The 15,723-nt window shown below is 53.9% G+C and overlaps 1 protein-coding gene across 1 annotated transcript in view; it reads left to right on the top strand.

Annotated features, from left to right (window-relative positions):
- Tenm2 (teneurin transmembrane protein 2) overlaps positions 1-15,723 on the top strand; it is a 705,632-nt gene that overhangs the window by 619,547 nt on the left and 70,362 nt on the right. The window contains 5 exon segments of the mRNA XM_090321035.1: positions 1,047-1,242; positions 1,718-1,819; positions 7,331-7,525; positions 10,301-10,501; positions 12,101-12,286. Coding sequence (XP_090177161.1) covers positions 1,047-1,242; positions 1,718-1,819; positions 7,331-7,525; positions 10,301-10,501; positions 12,101-12,286 — 880 coding nt within the window.

Here is a 15,723-nt window from a genome sequence, read left to right as displayed (position 1 = left end):
CTGACTTCACAGTGCTGTGGTCTCTGTGTGCGGAAGACCTGAACACACACTGGAGGCACAGTTCAGTGGAGAGCATCTGCCTGGCAGCCCCGCACTCCCTGGTCCTGGGGTTGACACCCAGCACCACCCACAGAAGACAGAAAGACTGACAGATGAGTGATCCCTAGATGACAGAGGTAGACTAGACAGAGAGACACACAGACCGTAAGGTACAAGGTAGGCAGGTAAGGACCTCGAGTGACAAGGTAGATTAGATAGATTGATATGTAGATCACAGATAAAACAGATGATAAAGGTGGGTTAGAAAGGATTCGATAGATTTGATTGATAGATTATTAGATGGGTAAGTGGGTAGGAAGTTGGATAGGTATAAATGATACACATAGATGATAGGTGAAAGAGAGATCGGCAATTAGAAAGACAGATAAGCAGATAGACAAATGGAAGATAAATATTGTCCCAGGAGAGAGTGTGTTAAAGAGCTGAAGCACAGTGGTTGGGATAATGATGGTGGTGATGAGGAGGAGGAGGATAACGACAATAACTAATGTGTTCTACGTGCTTTGTGCCAGTTGTCTTATTCCATACTGTATGAATCCTCACAGCATTCCTGAAATACAAATACTACTATTTCCCCTGTGGGATGGGGAAACTGAGGCAGAGCCAGGTGAAGCTGCTGTCATGGCGAGGCTCTCTAGACATTCTGCCCCAGGCCTGAAGGTTCACAGTTTGGAGATTTCAGAGGAGTTAGAAGTGGTCCGTGCTTTGTATAACTCTGTTTTTCGATAACCAACTGACCCCTCAGATAAACTCCAGCCAGGGCACCCAGCCCTGAGTCAAGGGAAAAAGCATCTCACGTGGGAAGTTTCCTGAAGTTCAGATGCCCAGATGGAGAGAGTGGGGCAGAGAGGGATGGCATGGGTGAGATGGCTGCCGGGCTCTGAGGGGGGGCGTCCTCAGAAGTGTTTCCAGGTTCCCTGCTGGGAGAGGGGCCACGGGCCTGGGGTCCCTGCTCCTTCACATGGCTGCCCATGTCTCCTCCCCAGTACGACTTCATGGAGCGCCTGGATGGGAAGGAGAAGTGGAGCGTGGTGGAGTCGCCTCGGGAGCGGCGCAGCATCCAGACGCTGGTGCAGAACGAGGCGGTGTTCGTGCAGTACCTGGACATGGGCCTGTGGCACCTGGCCTTCTACAACGACGGCAAGGACAAGGAGATGGTGTCTTTCAACACCGTGATTCTAGGTAGGCAGAAGCTCTGCCAGGCCCAGCAGAGACGCAGGGTAGGTACCTCGGCCCAGCTTTCTAGGAGAAGGGCCGCGGCCCCAGCTCGCGGGAGGGGGAGGGGGGATCCGGGCACCGCCGCTGTGAGGGCTCAATGGTGGCAAAGCCTTTATTTCAGAGCCGCTCTCTCTGCAATCCTGGGCTGTGTGTGGCTCTGTCCCCTCCCCTCCCTGACCCTGGGACCCGGGAGCCCAGAGGCAGTCATGGGTAACTGAGGGGCCGGGGAATTTCCCGGAGGGCGGTAAGCATGGAGGTTTGGAATCCGAGTTTCCGTGCCAGGAGCCCTGTGCTCGGGCAGCCTCATCCTGGGGCTGGCCAGGTCTGTCCCCGGCCTGTTGTCCTCCCGCTGCTGCTCCTGCGTGACACATGACTGACCTGCGAAGCCTGCAGCGAGGCAGGCGGGGTGACGATGGACCCACGGGTCTCTCTCTTGCAGATTCCGTGCAGGACTGTCCACGGAACTGCCACGGGAATGGCGAGTGCGTGTCGGGTCTGTGCCACTGCTTCCCCGGCTTCCTAGGAGCGGATTGTGCTAAAGGTACTGCCTCGACTTCCCCACCCTGACCAGAGATCTCTTGTCTACTAGGACACCAGGCAGGCCCACGGTCCAGGGTGGCCTGCGACGTGATGGGAGCACTGGGGTAGCTGCGTAAAGATCTCCTCAGAACAGGCAGGCGGGCCTGGCTGGTGAGGCACCGCCGCCTCCCTCATCCCCACTGCACTCTGAGACGGGGGCCCAGCATCTCGGGGCTGGGAAACGTCATTCACTCTGGCCAGCCGCACTCCTCGTGGAGGAAGTGCCATTTGTCTTGATGGAATGGGTTTAAAATCGCATTATTAATTTATCTACACCGCTTCGCAGGGAAAGGCCAGGGTCTGGGATTCCTGAGGGAGAGAAAATGACTGTGGAGAGCAGGGAATTATGGGGGCTGCACACCTAGCAGGCAAGAGACCTTCAAGGTGACCTTGAAATGGCCCCAAGGGGCAAGGAATGGAGAGCAGAGCCTGGTGATCTGTGTGGCACGCACACACACACACGCACACACGCACACACACACACACACACACACATGCAGACACACATGCACACACACTCGTATGCACACACACGCACAGACGCACACACACGGGCATGCACAGAGGCCCACATGCAGTCCTGTGTCAAGAAGAGCACACATAGGACATTAGAACAAAAACTCCACATCGTATCCTCGTTCCGTGTCTTTTATTCTGTGCCATTTTTTAATTGGAGTTCGTACTGGCACACCAGCCGTGTACAAAGGGGCTTTGAAGGTGACCCTCGTGGCGTGCATGTCCCGGGCGAGCTTGAAGCAGAGCCATCACCGGTTGGCCTTACTAAGCCCTTTATTTACAATGTTTGCTTTATGGGCTTCTTATTTTCACCATTTTAGTTTGGACTTTGTTTAAAAGACATTCTGAGAAATCGCTATGGAGAAAATTTCCTCGAATCCTAAACAACCTGCTCCTCTCCCAGTCGCACTTCCTTGGGGAAAGGATGTGTCCAGCGTTCTTGTTTCGTAGATGCCACATTCCTGGCCTGGTCACTTCCACTGCTACATAAATGTGGGGGGGGGTCTGTGTTCATGTGCATGAATGTGTGTGCATGTATGTGTCTGTGTATACCCATGCATATGTGTACATGTGTGTACATGTGTGTGTGTCCATGTTCCAGAAGGTCTGGGCTCAGTGGCGTGTACCTGAGCCTCGCTCTGCAGGGCTCCATCAGCCCCACACAGGAGGGTTTCAGGGAGCCTTGAGACAGGGAAAGCCCTTGAGCTGGTGTGACTCTGTTCCCTGGGCTGCACTGGTGGGACGGCAGCCTCTGCTGCTGGCTCTTTCCGCGGCGGCCGTTGTGTGTGACATGGGACACAGAGGCCCCAGGTTTCGGGAGGAGGCTCCCGTCTTGGCCGTGTGGAGTCCGGGGCTGGGGTGTGACAGGTGTTCGCCGTGTTTCCAGTTAGCCCAGTGTTGAAGAGAAAATGACGTTTACTCCACGGGACCATCTCAGTCCCCGCTGTGCACTCGGGGCTCAGCCTTCCCCTCCCGTTTCCTGTCTCCCCAGAAGGCATCCCTGAGGGACTGGGTCCAAATCATGTCCCACTCAGGACAAGGCCCAGAGGCTGCGCAGGTCTCCAACCACTCACATGGCAAAGCCAGGGGAGGACGGGGAGACGAGAATGAGGCCGCCCCGCGCCTCCAGCATGCCTGCCTGGCGGTAATAATCCACCCATTCACCTGAAAGTTCCAACCGCACACGGAGTGGTTGAGACCTGTGCTTCAAAGAGAGTAAGAGCTTGCCACCTAGCCCAGAGAATGTAAATGTGCATGCTGTCGTTAGTGCTGCAGTCACGTGCACACACACACACACACACACACACACACGCACACGCGTGCGCACGCACGTGCACACAAGCGCACAAACACGTGCACACACACGCACACATGCACACACACACGCACACACACCTTAGACATTCTTCCTAGAAGGAGGCGTAAGTGCTCATCGATTGGAATCTTTCATAACTCTCAGAATGGAGGTGGCGCCAGGTCTCTACAGGTATTTTAAATGAATTGAATTAATCATAGGCTTAAAAGTCTCTTGCGATCTTCGTTAACTTCCCTGGGTTTAATTAAAACATCTGTGCACTTTTAATTGATCGATTCATCCGTTCCTATGTCATGTTTTTAACACACGCCAGCATGTTCCGCATCATTTTTAACCTGATTTCCACTTAACTAAAGCAATTAAATTCAGCCCGGATTAATTAAAGCATCCATACTTTCCTGCTTCCGTCAGCACGTCCCCGGGTCCCGACGTGGCTTGGGTGTGTCAGGACTCGACTCACCTGATGAGCTCTCTGTCCTTCTGGACATGCTTTCCTGAAAGGTCAGGGACGTGTGAGTGTGAGATGTGACAGGGCTGTGTGGACCTGGACCCTAGGCTGGGCCAGGATACCCCCCCCGCCCCACCCCACCCCACCCTGTCAGCCACTGGTGTCCTCTGTTCTCCTCCACTTGCTGGGCCTTGGAGGTTCTGGCTGGATACCGCCCTGCTGGAAACCAGCTCCAAAGTCCATGCCCTTGGGGCATCCAGGGGAAAGGGCTGGCCATCTGCATTTTACCTGAGTAATTAATCCTTCTTTCTGCTGGGTGTCTCACCCCCATCCCCACCCCTTCCCCGGCACACACAGAAACAGCCCATTTAAGAGGGGGGCTTTGAGTCTACAGGATTCTTGACTGGACCAGGTGAGCCAGAGAGCTAACTGCATAAAATGCTAAATCGGTTCCCTGGAAGCTGGCTTGGACTTGCATTCCTAGAAAGGGTGCCCGTCGGGGCCCGGACCCCTCAGGATTCTTCACCCCCCTCTCAGGCCTCCCCCACACAGCACTTTGAATATTATCTCCAATCTGAGGAGCCAGGAATTAAATCTCATGGTCATTGTTACCTTGATTGGCAGGGCCGGGCTTTCCACTCCTCATCGTGTGTGTGTGTGTGTGTGTGTGTGTGTGTGTGTGTGTGTGTGTGTGTGTGTCTGTCTGTCTGTCTGTCTGTCTGTCTGTCTGTCTGTCTTCGGTAGTAGATGGTTGTTCTGTAAGGCAAGTTGGAGGCACTTCTTCCCGGTGTTGCTTGTCTCCTGACTATGAGACAACAATTTGTCACCCCCAAAGACTGGCACTGGATCCTCTGCTTCGCTTTCACTTTTCCTGCACTGGGTGTCTTTTTTTTTTTAAACCTACCACTTGCTCAGGAAAATAATCTGCAGCCTTCAATATTCTTTTTTTTAATACTTTCATAGCATGTCTCCACCTCGGTCTGTACTCCATGAGAAATGTTGACTTCTGATCACAGGGTGGAGAAAGGGTCACACTTTAGTAGCTACCGGGGCAGGGGTCATTTATGTTATTTTATTTTTTCTTCTGAGGGAATCTTAAAGCTTCTATTGACCAGAGTGAGTCAAAGAGGAATCCGTTCACTCGCACGGGTTTTCACTGGTTCTAAATAGGAGTTCAAATGCAGGGTGTGGCCTTAGAATGGGTGGCGTGAAGGCTCAGGACCACTGAAGACTCTGGATGTGGTTCTGGCCCATGAGAGCCAGCTGTGCCCCGGGGGGGGGGGTTATTGAACTTTGAACTCTTCACCCAGCCTGTCCTGACACTCTTCCAGGGGGCTGGAAGTGGGGCAGCTTGTGGGCACACAGTGGGCTTACGTGTGAGAGCCATATCTCCCTGAGAAAACGATGGGAATTTGCCTTGCCATGTCATTGGGGTGTGGGGGTATTTCCATTACTTTAGCTTCCACGGGTCCACAGCTGTTGTCACCATGTTATGGTCTCTGAGACCATGGGCGGGGGGGTGGTATATGTGGGGGGACGCATGCCAGTCCTGGGTCTTAAACTCAGGGCCTGGGCGCTATTCCCTGAGCTTCCTTGTTCCCAAAGTGGCACACTTCCTGCCACATGAGCCACGGCTCTGCTTCCAACCTTTTGGGTAGTTTACTAGCCACAGGAGCGCCGCAGACTCCCCTCCCGGTGCTGGCTCAAGTGGTGATCCTCAGATCTCAGCCGCCCAAGTAGCTGGCACTGTGGGGTGTGCAGTGGTGCCCAGCTATGGAGATCATCTTTTTAAAGGGGAAATTGGGTACCCAAGAAAGTCTCAGAGATACAGCTGGCACCTGTCTATTCCAGGAAATTGGTACCTCTCATTCACCAGCCCATCTCCGTGGCACTAGCCAATGTGGCATGGTTCCCACATGTCTGTGTTTCTGACTAACTGGCAGCAAGCACGCTGCAGATGCCCTAAAACCCGGTAGCACTTACAAAGGTGGGCAACTCCCTGCCCTGACTGCTTTCATTTTATTCCCTTTCTCCCTGAGTAATTTAAAGTGGGTCACACTTTAAACTTGATTTCCCAGGCACCTGATTTTGAATACACCCAATCTTCCCTCTTCTAGAAACTCCAATTCTTGTTTCCCTCGTCATCACTTGAGAAGCTGAGTAGAAAAGTTTCATGATGGTTTTTAAAGGCTGACTTTACTTTGTCAATTGATATGGACACTAACTACTTGCTCCTCCTCCTTCCTATGCCCCTCCTCCCTGCCTTTTGGGAGGACAGAGGAGCAGTGAGGCTGCGACATGAGCCGCTCCCAGTGAGGGACCCTCAGGGAGTTGGTCTGATTTCACACGACATGGCCAGGCTTCTCACTGGGTCTCGTTTCAGAGTGCCAGGGTGGGCAGAGGCACAGAACCATGTCAAGCCAGAGCACTTCTGTCCAGAGGGACTGGAAATGAGAAACAGCTTGGCGTGGCACTGCGGGTTCCGAGTCTCAGCAGAGGTTTAGGAAGGCGAGACTGGTGTGGTGAATTCAGACGGTGATGCTCAGATCCCAGCCACCAGCGCTGGCTCCAGGCCTTACATTTATGCTAGGCTGCAGTCTTCCTGTCTATACTCTCACATGGCGGGACGTACAGGCACGGGGCACTGCACACAGCTATTTGCTAGTTGAGATGGTGTCCCACGGACGTTTCCTGGGCTGTCCTGGAGCCTGCGTCCCCCTCATCTCTACACCCAAAGTAGCTAAGGTGACAGGAAGGCGCCCATGTGGCCGGCGCCCCTTATGATTGAATGGACATGAGCTTGTCAGGGCAGGAGGTAACTATTCTGAGGGAGAGCTCAGGAACCCAGATCCCCAAGGAGGAGGAGGAGGAGGTGGGGCAGGTACGGGAAGGGCCCAGGTGGAGACGTGGGGAGAACTGGTGTCTAGTCGGGCTGCCCCATTGGTAAGCCTGTGCAAGCCCCTGACTGATCTGGACTGTCTGCACAGGAATGAAGGCAAGTTATTGTAGCTCCTGAGGAAGGAGGAGGAGGAGGAGGAGGAGGAGGAGGAGGAGGAGGAGGAGGAGGAGAGCAGTTGCACACAGAACATTCTCCACCCTGCCTCACCAGGCCACATCATGGATGTCATTTCTGTCACCATGGTCCGTTAGCAGATGGCCTCCCGGTGACCTGGTGTCCACCTTTGATCTTGCAGCCGCCTGCCCGGTCCTGTGCAGCGGGAACGGCCAGTACTCCAAGGGGACGTGCCAGTGCTACAGCGGCTGGAAGGGCGCCGAGTGCGACGTGCCCCTGCACCAGTGCATCGACCCCACCTGCGGGGGCCACGGCACCTGCGTAGACGGCACCTGCCTGTGCTCCACGGGCTACAAAGGCGAGCACTGCGAGGAAGGTGAGCCCGCAGCCATGTATCCCTCGGGTACCAGGCCTCTCGGCTGCCTCGACGCGGCAAGTGAGGGAGGGAACTGCGGCGGGGCAGATTCGCTACCAGAGGAGGGGTTGGCCACTCTCTAGACTCTGCAAATGGGCCTTTGGACGACACACTAGTAGTGGACTCTTTTTCTACTTCTACTGTACTAGATGGAGATGACAATGCAAATTTATGTGAAAGAATCTCCCCCCCTCCTTCCCTCCCTCTCCCCATCATTTGCCATCTTCCCTTTCCCTTCCCCTCTTCTCTTTCCTCTCTTACTTCTCTCTCACATATTTTATTATTTCATTTCAACTACTTAAGAAAAAAAAGATTGCCGAGATACTTTTATTTTTGAAAGCTCCGAGCTCTTGGCACTTCACCAAGCATTTTAAATGGCTAATTATAGGTTGAAAGCAATTTCTAAGAAAGTAACACACAAGATAATTTTGTGGATATTGGGAGGGGTATTTTATTAGAAATGGGGACAGTCTTTTTCTTTAACCACAAAAAAAGGACAACTCCAGGATGTCCTTTAGTAAAAGAAGATGAACATGATTGGTTGATCTGGATGAATTAACTTACATTTTGGAGACATCTCCCCCCACCCCGAAATATGAATTCTTTCCAAGAGCAGAAGTTACATCCACCATTTTCTCTTTGTAGCGCACCCTGATTAGAAATGGAATTGTGTTTTGCCGATGGTGCAGGCTTCGAGCCCTCTGTCCTTCACTCTTCCTGCCCTTCCATCCTGAGCACACAGTGTCATTCCCTCCCCCACCCTGGGCAGCACAGAAAACCCCTCACTGCCCCCTCTCAGTGTCTTCCATGCGCTCCACCTTTCCACTCAAACTGGCCTCCAAGCATGGATGTCATGTCTCAGTGGAGCCGATTTCAAGAAATGGAAGGGTTTCTATCATCCGGAGTGATTTTCCTCAGGACAAACAAGTCCAGCCTAAAGTGAGTGTAGCTGGGCTAAATAACATCATCAGAAATGTCCTCAGGGAATCATCTCTGGACTCTGCCTTGCATGGGTCGGGGGAGAAGGAGGCAGTCGTGGTTTTTCACCCACTCCTCGGTTTGCAGCTGACTTCCATAAGTAACGAGAAGGTCCACGTAGAATGCCGAGAGGCCTCCTGTCACACTGGAGGTGCGCTCTCGGGGACATCCCAAGGTTATTGTGGTCAGCCAAATTCCTCAAGCCTTACATCACTCATGAGATGATAATGTTGTCTTTAGAGATGGCGCACCACCTACCTATATTAAAGTGTCCTCATGAATAAATGAGAAAGGAAAAAATAAAAGGCAGCCAGACCATAGAGTGAACAAGACAATCCCCCTTCCCCTCAAAAAAAACAAATAAGCAACAGGCCAGCAGCCTCGGAAGCATCCAGCGTCCACGTACAAGTTATCTATGGACCAAAAGGCATGTGAGTCTTGGCATTGGACAAGGACAGAAGAGAAAGTCCCCTTGTAGGAGAATCCAAGCCACACACAGGATTGAGTTCCGATGGACCAAAACGTAACCTCCAGGAAGGAGCTGAATGCATTCTTGCCAGTTGACTCTCGTGTCCTGGCCCCTTCCCCATCCCCTCCCACACCAATGGCTCGACTTCAGAGCTGGTTGAATGACAGCCACATCTGTCTCCACCAAGTCAGGTGGCAAGAGTTCCATGTTTCTGATCCTCAAGGCCATGTCATAGCCTGGCAAAATCTGCTTCCTGGTTCTTCTTTCAAGACCCTTGTTGGGCAGAGCCTTGCGTAGCCACATGCAGCTCCCAGCTCTCTTCCAGGGAGCTCTGAGGAGGCTTCCCTGCTCCCATGCATAAATCCTGTCCTCAAACTCCTGACCATGGCCAGTCACAACTCCCTTGCACTGAGTCCACCCTCGAGTCACCGCTGGATGTGTTATGAGAGTGGCCCAAAGAGCGATCCCTAGGGGACAGGCTGTAGAGGCCAGAAGGTGACAGTTTGCTTGTTCAGTGGACAGCGGGGCAGAGGGCCGAAGCCTGAGTAGGGGTGGTCACTCAGGCAGAACACCATGTCCACCCTGGGACATGGCCCCAGGGTGTCACCAAGTCTTTGTTCCCTGTGCAAGTCAAGGGCTGGTGAAGAGGGAACGAGTGGGGGCACACGTGGGCCAGTCAAGGTAGGAAGGCTTCCATCCCAAGTTCGAACCCGTCTCTGTGTCTGCACAGAATCTCCGTGTTGGACTCCCTGGTACAACTGCAGAAACCTTTATCCTCATTCACACTCTTCAAGCTTTGGAATCTGGAGTTTGGATGCATGAACCGCCTTTTGTGGGGATTTTTTTTCCTTTTTTTTTTTTTTGAATGATGATCTTTAAGTCATTGCACAGAGGAGCTGCCATTTCACAAAGCAGCTTATGGATGCACTGCGTCGTCCTCCATGTCACCCCTCTCCACATTCTCACCCACCCATCCCTCCCCGCCCCTGCCCTCACTCTTCTTAAGTTTGTAGGCTATACATCAGACACTTGTCTGCATCTTCACCCCTCCGTTCATCTTTTCTTCCCCTAAGGCCCTTCCAGTTACCTCCCCCCTCCCAGTCCTGGAGTTTTGTTTCGCTGAGCTTTGACTTTGGGCTTTCTCAGCAGTTACGCCATCAGAGAGCTCCTTTGAAGCGAGAGTCCTGGGTGGCTCCACTGCTTGGGCAGCGGTGGCCCACGGGAAGGCTCCGTCCCAGACCCACCCCGCCCTCTGGTGATCAGTCCTCTCTCCTTGTGTTCCTTTTCAGTGGACTGCTTGGACCCCACCTGCTCCAGCCACGGGGTCTGCGTGCACGGAGAGTGCCTCTGCAGCCCCGGCTGGGGCGGTCTCCACTGTGAGCTGGCTCGGGTACAGTGCCCCGACCAGTGCAGCGGGCATGGCACCTATCTTCCAGACACGGGACTCTGCAGCTGCGACCCCAACTGGATGGGCCCCGACTGCTCTGTCGGTAAGCTGAGAGGTTTGGCCTCGCTTTCGCCGCCCGGGGGCCCTGCGTCGTGACTCATCCCTGAGGGATGGGAGGCGCCAACCCTGTCTCCCCGCCTTAGCCTTAGCCATGGGGCCGGCCTGCGAACCCCAGGGCAGGTCCTCGTGTCTCGTGGGGAGGGGAGCTGGGGTTTGCGTTGGAGGTCTTCTCACGGGCGCTCCCTCCAGGTAGCCATGAACAAGACGCAGTCCAGGGCCGATAAAGCAGAGAAGGGCTCCCCTGGGGGGCGGGCGAGGCTGTGAAAACGCTCCGCGCCACTCCAGCCACGGGAAAGTAACGAAGCCACGTGGTGCGCAGCACCTCATCTTGTGAAGCTAAAGCGTAGCGTGTCTCACTTCCCAAGTGACCTTAGAAGTCTCAACGTTCAACAGTTCAGCGCCCGGCCCAGCCTTCCCCCAGAGCCTGTGGTCCTTGCCGAGCGCCTTCCCCACAGCGCCCACGGTGCCGTCCCTTCCTGGGCGGGGATGCGGCTCCACCCTGCCATGGTGATGGGGAGGGGCTCAGACGTGAGGCTGTGGCCGACAACGCCAACGGAATGAATATTCCATCCCAAGGAGGCGGGGGAGGAGGCCACAGTGGGTCACAGCGGGCTGCTGGGGGCTCTCTTCTCAGCCCACTTAGTCTGGCTGGGCCCCGTCACAGCGCTGAGAGGACTGCGAGGGTCTAGACCCCGTGCAGAGGTGCTGGGTGACTTCCGGTGAGTCGCTGCAGCCCCTCCTGGGCACAGGGGTCCCAGCCACGGCATGACCACCCACGCCTCCCTCCTCGGTGGTCTGCTGAGAGGATGAATGTCTGCCACGTGCTTGTCCTGGCGTGAGAGGTCTGGAAGGCCGGAGCGTGTCCATCTGTCTGTCTGTCTCCTCCCCAGACACAAAAGGCTTTGAGCTCCTTTGAGAAAGAGGCTGTGTAAGCGCAGTGCAGCAGTCGTCGTCGTCGTCGTTGCCTGACAGTGACACAGGAGACGTGGGCACTGCAGACAGGGAGAGGGGGGCGGAGAAGCAGGGCCCCAACATGCCTGGTCAGTCCTGATTCTCAATAGGGGAAGGAGCCCAGCCATCTCGGGAGTCTTAGTCACTTTCGACAAGTGTCCAAACTGCTCAGCAGACGTGTTTCTAAGTTACTGAGGCCAGCCGAGACACACCGTGCTTCCGAGCCCCAGAGCCATTCTCTGAGAGCCAGTGTTCTAATAAGAAAACTGTAAGACATCCAGGCGCCGGTGGCTCAGACCTATCATCCCAGCAACTCAGGAGGCCGAAATCTGAGCATCTCAGTTGAGCCAATCCGGGACAGGAAAGTCCCATGTTTTTCTTATCTCCGATGAAACCAGAGGTAGAGCAGCAGCCAAGAGTTAGCCTTGAGCATAAAAAGCTCAGAGACAGCACCTAGGTCCTGAGTTCAAGCCCCAGGACTGGCATTAAAAGAAAAGGCAAAGCTCAAAACTCAACCCATGACGGAGCACTCGGCCGAGCTGAGCTGCGGGCCTGGGGCTGGGCCCGGGGCCTCCGAGACGGGGCGACTGGCCGCTGCAGTGTTGAGCTGTGATCCCTGTTTTTCTTCCAGAAGTGTGCGCGGTAGACTGCGGCACGCACGGCGTCTGCATCGGGGGAGTGTGCCGCTGTGAAGAGGGCTGGACGGGCACGGCGTGCGACCAGCGCGTGTGCCACCCCCGCTGTATTGAGCACGGGACGTGTAAAGATGGCAAATGTGAATGCCGAGAGGGCTGGAATGGTGAACACTGCACCATTGGTAGGCAAACGACAGGCACCGAAACAGGCACATACTGCTTTATTTTCATAAATCGTAGATCGATAGTGACGGTCGCGCACTGCCACGGGCTGTTCCCGCAGGGACACAAGTGCTCCCCCCTCTCCTGCTGCTTCTCCAAACCTGCATGAGGACAGGGGCCCGGGGGAAAGCCCGGCACTTCCCCAGGAGAGGCTCTGGCCTTTCTTCCAGGATGCCGGGCTGGGAGGAAAAGAGACCCAGCCAGATCAGAAACCCCATCCAAACCGCTGGCCTCAGGGTGGGAGAAATGTACATGCATGGGAAATGGTCTGTGCTACAGGTTGGGGCACCAGTTCATTGTCTCTGAGCTCTGCTAGTCTGCCCTGGTCAACTGCTCTCCCTCCTGGCAGGATCCAGCCATCCCTGCCTGCCAGTAGCCAATGCGTAGATCTGAGCATTTTCCTGCCGTCTCAACCCTGCCATTCTCAACACCATCAGTACATGCTTCCTCCGCTGCTCTCATTTCATTTACTGCTCCTTGGCTGCGTATTTCTTTTTCTTTTTCTTTTTTTGAATATCCCATTCTTTGGTAAGAAGCAATAGTTCTGAAGCCAGGTGTGGTGGTACATGCCTAAAATCCCAGCTAGAGGCAGGGAGCATTGTGATATCCAGGCTAACCTGAGCACAGCAGCCATTTTTTCAGCTACATAATCAGACTCTTGTCTCCGAAATCCAAAAATAAGTGTGTTGAATTTTTTTGTGTGTGCTTTGTTTTGCTCAGGATTTTTTCCAGTATTGTGGCATTCTGACTTGAATGTTCCTAAGGATCCCTTTGGCAGAGGAGTGAGAGCAAATGCTTTGGGGTTTCCCATCTCTCCTGGGGAGCTGGGACTGCAGAGCTGTCCACCCAAGCATCGTATTCCTCAAGTTTCCACTCAGGCCACGTGGTTCAGTGCATCCTGAGTTCCATCCCAGGCCACGTTGCCTGGTTTCTGTCAAAACCACACTGCGTCCCTGGCCCCAGTGACCCACCCCCACCTTCTCCCCAGAGCCATAGCTTGTTGACCTGCAGAGACACAAGGCCAGGCACCTGCTCCGGGCTGGCTGCTGAGGTCAGACTCAGTTTCCCATGCTGTTCATTTGGGTGAGGCAGCAGAGCATCCAGTGGGCACACTCTGCGTTCCATTTCCATCCCATTGGCCCCCTGAGAAGCAGTGTGCCGGTCCAGGCCACCACAAGAGCGCTGGGACTCTTCTGGGACAGTCCGCTGGCAGTGAATCGTTTTCCGAAATCTCTCAGTGACGCTCCAGGCCCTGCTCCCCCCTCCCTACCCCACCCCTCACCCGCCACCGGCTGTCATCTCCAGTTCCCTGCCAGAGCTGAGGTTGAATCCATTGAGATCTCCAAGGGAGGGGATACCCAGGCCCAAGAGCATGGCAGTTCCTTCCAGAGCTAACTCCTTCCAAGACTTCCTGTTGATGCCTGTGCAAATAGATAAGGATTGTTCCCGCCCTCCCTGAGATAGAGAAGGCTGCTTCCTCTCAGTTTAAGCCACCCAACCTCCCCTCCTTGGCCTGTCCCCTCCCCAGGGGAGGTAAGGGACATGGTTTGTGTGCCAACATAAGGCCTGCAAGGGGCAGGTTTTCTCCCTCCTTACATCCCCGTCTTAATAGATTAAGGCAGAAGTTGGCCAGTGGAAAGCCAGGGTTTCAACCTTGTGGCCAGTTTTCCTATTCTTTAAATATTGAAGCCCATTTGTTATCTGGCCCTGTGTAGATGCGCAGAAAGTGACAGAGGGTCTCTCTAGTCTCTAAGTGGGAGAGAGAGAGAGAGAGAGAGAGAGAGAGAGAGAGAGAGACAGAGACAGAGACAGAGACAGAGACAGAGACAGAGACAGAGACAGAGAGACAGAGACAGGGAGAAAGAGAGAGAGAGACGGAGAGAGAGAGAGATGGGGGCTAGAGGAGAAAGGTGTTGCTGTGGCATCCGCCATGGCTTGAAGGACATCAGAAAAGCCAATACGAAAGCTTCAGCTGGCCCAGAGCTGGAGAGGAGCGAAGACAATGGAAGAAGGGAGACATCCAGGGTCTTTGAAAATGAGATGGGGCAATGGCAGTTTTGGTATTGGTAGGAGGCAGTGGATATGCAGCCGTCAGGGGAACCCGTGCGCTTTGGTCAAGTTGACCTTGGTGAGATGAGTTAGAAGAGCAAGGACTGACTCTGAGACTGACGCGAGTGGCTGCGTTTTCAGGGGCGTTGAAGAAGTGCTGTTTTATTTGCCATAAGGCTCTGGGATGAAGGGGTTTGGAGAAGGCCCTTATTCACAGTGAGGGCGGCTCCTGGTTAAGGGTGTGTGCTGTTTAATTTATGCTGCTCATGAATGCTGAAGCCTGTCCTCGGGAGAAATTAGGGCTCTGAGGTTTTATTAGTAGGGTGTGTGACTTTTCCTCCTAGCTCTTTTTTCTTCAGGTTTTCTAAAACTAAAATGAGAGAGAGGGTAGGGGGGGAAGAAGAGAGAGAGGGGGAGAGGGAGAGATAACACCCAATGTCCATTGGCTGGTGAGATCAGCTGCTAGAAAGCTAGAGAAATGTTTGTACGGGCATAGTTGTTTCTTACACATTTCCACCTCTGGCCCCCAGAGCCGGTGCACAGAGTTTCAGTGTTTTCACTTGAACAGACACTCCTGTCATCTCATTGAAAGCAAATGCCACCATTTACAAGCCCAGACTGAGTCCGCTTCCTTGGGGATATGAAGAGTCAGAGGAGAGGCAGGCACTTTGGTCCTTTCCAAGCAGAAACTCAAATGCTAGCTCTTGCAAATAGAAAACCAACATGAACGACATGGCATCTAGTCCATAAACAATGCCATGGGAAGTCTGGGGGGGGCCATGCTTAGTGTGGGGCACCCTGGTTGTCTGTGGTTTGGTTTCGTGAGGTCACTTCCTTCAGGTCATTATCAAATGGTCAAGCAAACAGTTCATACCAGGATCTAGATTGCATTTATTGAAAGGAGGGAAGGAAGGAAGGAAGGAAGGAAGGAAGGAAGGAAGGAAGGAAGGAAAAAAATGAGGGAAGGAGGAAAGAAAGGAAGGAGGGAAAGACTAGGCAGAGAAATTGGGACAAAAGAGCAGATTTCTGAAAGTCAGTCAAGAGCAAGTTGTCTCTAAACCTCGTCTGATACACTTTGGATATTTGCAACCAGGCTATTTTGTATTGGAAGTGTGGTGTGTATGGCTGCAGATTTAAATAGAAGGTGGAATGATGGTGGTGGCTGTCCCATTGTTGAGACCGGGTGTAGCTAACTCATCAGCAGATTGGGGTCCCCCACGCTATGGTTCTCCAGCTGCCTCAGCCTGGAAGCTGGATCTAAGGGGCGGCTGACATCTGCGGAGCTCTGTAGACGGCCACAGCTCACCAGACAGCTTTGCAGCCCCTCAGCACGGCCCCGCTCGCCCCC

This window comes from Megascapheus bottae, chromosome 29 (genome assembly GCF_031878675.1).
Source record: "Megascapheus bottae isolate mThoBot1 chromosome 29, mThoBot2.hap1, whole genome shotgun sequence".
NCBI classification, from domain to species: Eukaryota; Metazoa; Chordata; class Mammalia; order Rodentia; family Geomyidae; genus Megascapheus; species Megascapheus bottae.
The sequence above is the reverse complement of the archived record's forward strand: the minus strand, read 5'-3'. Positions and strand labels throughout refer to the sequence as shown.